Source organism: Apteryx rowi, unplaced genomic scaffold, assembly GCF_003343035.1.
Source record: "Apteryx rowi isolate R43461 unplaced genomic scaffold, aptRow1 scaffold_1452, whole genome shotgun sequence".
NCBI classification, from domain to species: domain Eukaryota; kingdom Metazoa; phylum Chordata; class Aves; order Apterygiformes; family Apterygidae; genus Apteryx; species Apteryx rowi.
Genome location: NW_020447700.1, coordinates 44,398 through 45,746, shown reverse-complemented (window position 1 = coordinate 45,746; position 1,349 = coordinate 44,398). Strand labels below are relative to the sequence as shown.

At 71.2% G+C, this 1,349-nt stretch overlaps 1 protein-coding gene across 1 annotated transcript in view; it reads left to right on the top strand.

Annotated features, from left to right (window-relative positions):
* Nucleotides 1-100: 100 nt before the first annotated feature.
* Nucleotides 101-1,349, top strand: part of TRMT1 (tRNA methyltransferase 1) — a 4,908-nt gene continuing 3,659 nt past the window's right edge. Inside the window, exons 1-3 of the mRNA XM_026058314.1 lie at nt 101-218; nt 352-476; nt 661-848. Coding sequence (XP_025914099.1) covers nt 101-218; nt 352-476; nt 661-848 — 431 coding nt within the window. The remainder of the gene's footprint in view (nt 219-351; nt 477-660; nt 849-1,349) is intronic.

Sequence of the window (1,349 nt, the reverse complement as noted above, 5' to 3'; positions counted from 1 at the left end):
TGCAGCCATGGGGGGTACTGGGAGGCTCTGGTGTGGCCTTGGGGGGCACTGGGGGGCTCTGGTGTGGCTGCAGGAGGCACTGGGTGATACTGGTGTGGCCATGGGGGGCACTGGGTTTTACTGGTGCGGCCGGTGGCTCCGCTCAYGCTTCCTCTCCTCCAGCTGCGCCGTCATGACGGAGTTTGCGCGGCTCCAGCTGCTGCYGAAGGGGATCCGGGGTAGGTTCCCATGGCCCCCGGTGCCGACCAGGAGCGGGAATGCGGCTGCGGCTCCGGTGGGAGCTGGTCCATCCCCGTGGCTCTGCCCATCCCTGGATCCGCTCCTGCCACCCACCCCCCCCTTCTCTTCCAGTCGTCCTTCCTGGGGAGGAGAAGACGGACACGGACGTTCCCGAAATGCCGGAGGAGGGTGACGCTGCACCGGCACCTGCCGGCCCCGAGCCTCTGCGGACGGTGACGCCGGGAGAAGTGTGCGAGGTGCCCGGATTTGGGGGGGATCTGCGTTGTGCCCTCTCCGGCTGCGGCTCTGAGCTCGGAGCAGGGCTCATCCCGGGATCTGGGGGAGCCTCAGCCCCGGAGCGGCCCCTTCCTGGGAGCCTTGCCCAGGCCCTCTGCGCTCACGGGCTGCGTCGTGGCTCCATCCGGCCCCCTCTTCCCGCAGGGAGGGCTCCGGGTGCTGGAAGGCTTGGCCGCCTCCGGCCTCCGCTCCATCCGCTTCGCCCGGGAGGTGCCGGGGCTCCGGGCCGTGGTGGCCAACGACTTCTCGGCCCGGGCGGTGGAGCTCGTGGCCAGGAACGTGGCCTTCAACGGCGTCGGGCACCTGGTGGCTCCCAGCCTGGCCGACGCCAGGTGAGTTGCCGGCCGCCGCTCCGGCCGGGAGCGGCCTCCTGCATCCTCCTGGCAGCCGGATGCTGGGATTTATCCCACCCCCTCTCCYGGCTTTGCCGCTTTTTGGGCTGCCTTGGGACACCCTGGTGGCCTCGCTCCAGCTTCCCCCCGCGTACTGGGGGGGCCCAAACTGGTCCCAGTGTCCCCCCCCCCGCCCCGGGGGTCTCCCAGCGGCGGTCCCAGGGGAACGTCGCCTCCCCTCGCCCTGCTGCGGCCCGGGATGGGGCTGGCGCCGGAGGGACCCCACCAGTCCCTCCCAGTCCCTACTGGGGCAGGGTGGTGTTTGGCACTGGGTTTTGTGGGATTTGAGAACCGGGGTGGCTCTTGGCCCCTGGTTTAGGGTCCCCGTTGCTCCGGGACCCCCTGTCCCCCCCCAGGGTGGCTCTGAGCCCCCCAGTTTGGGGTCCCCGTTGCTCCGGGACCCCCTGCCCCCCCCCAGGGTGGCTCTGAGCCCCCCAGTTT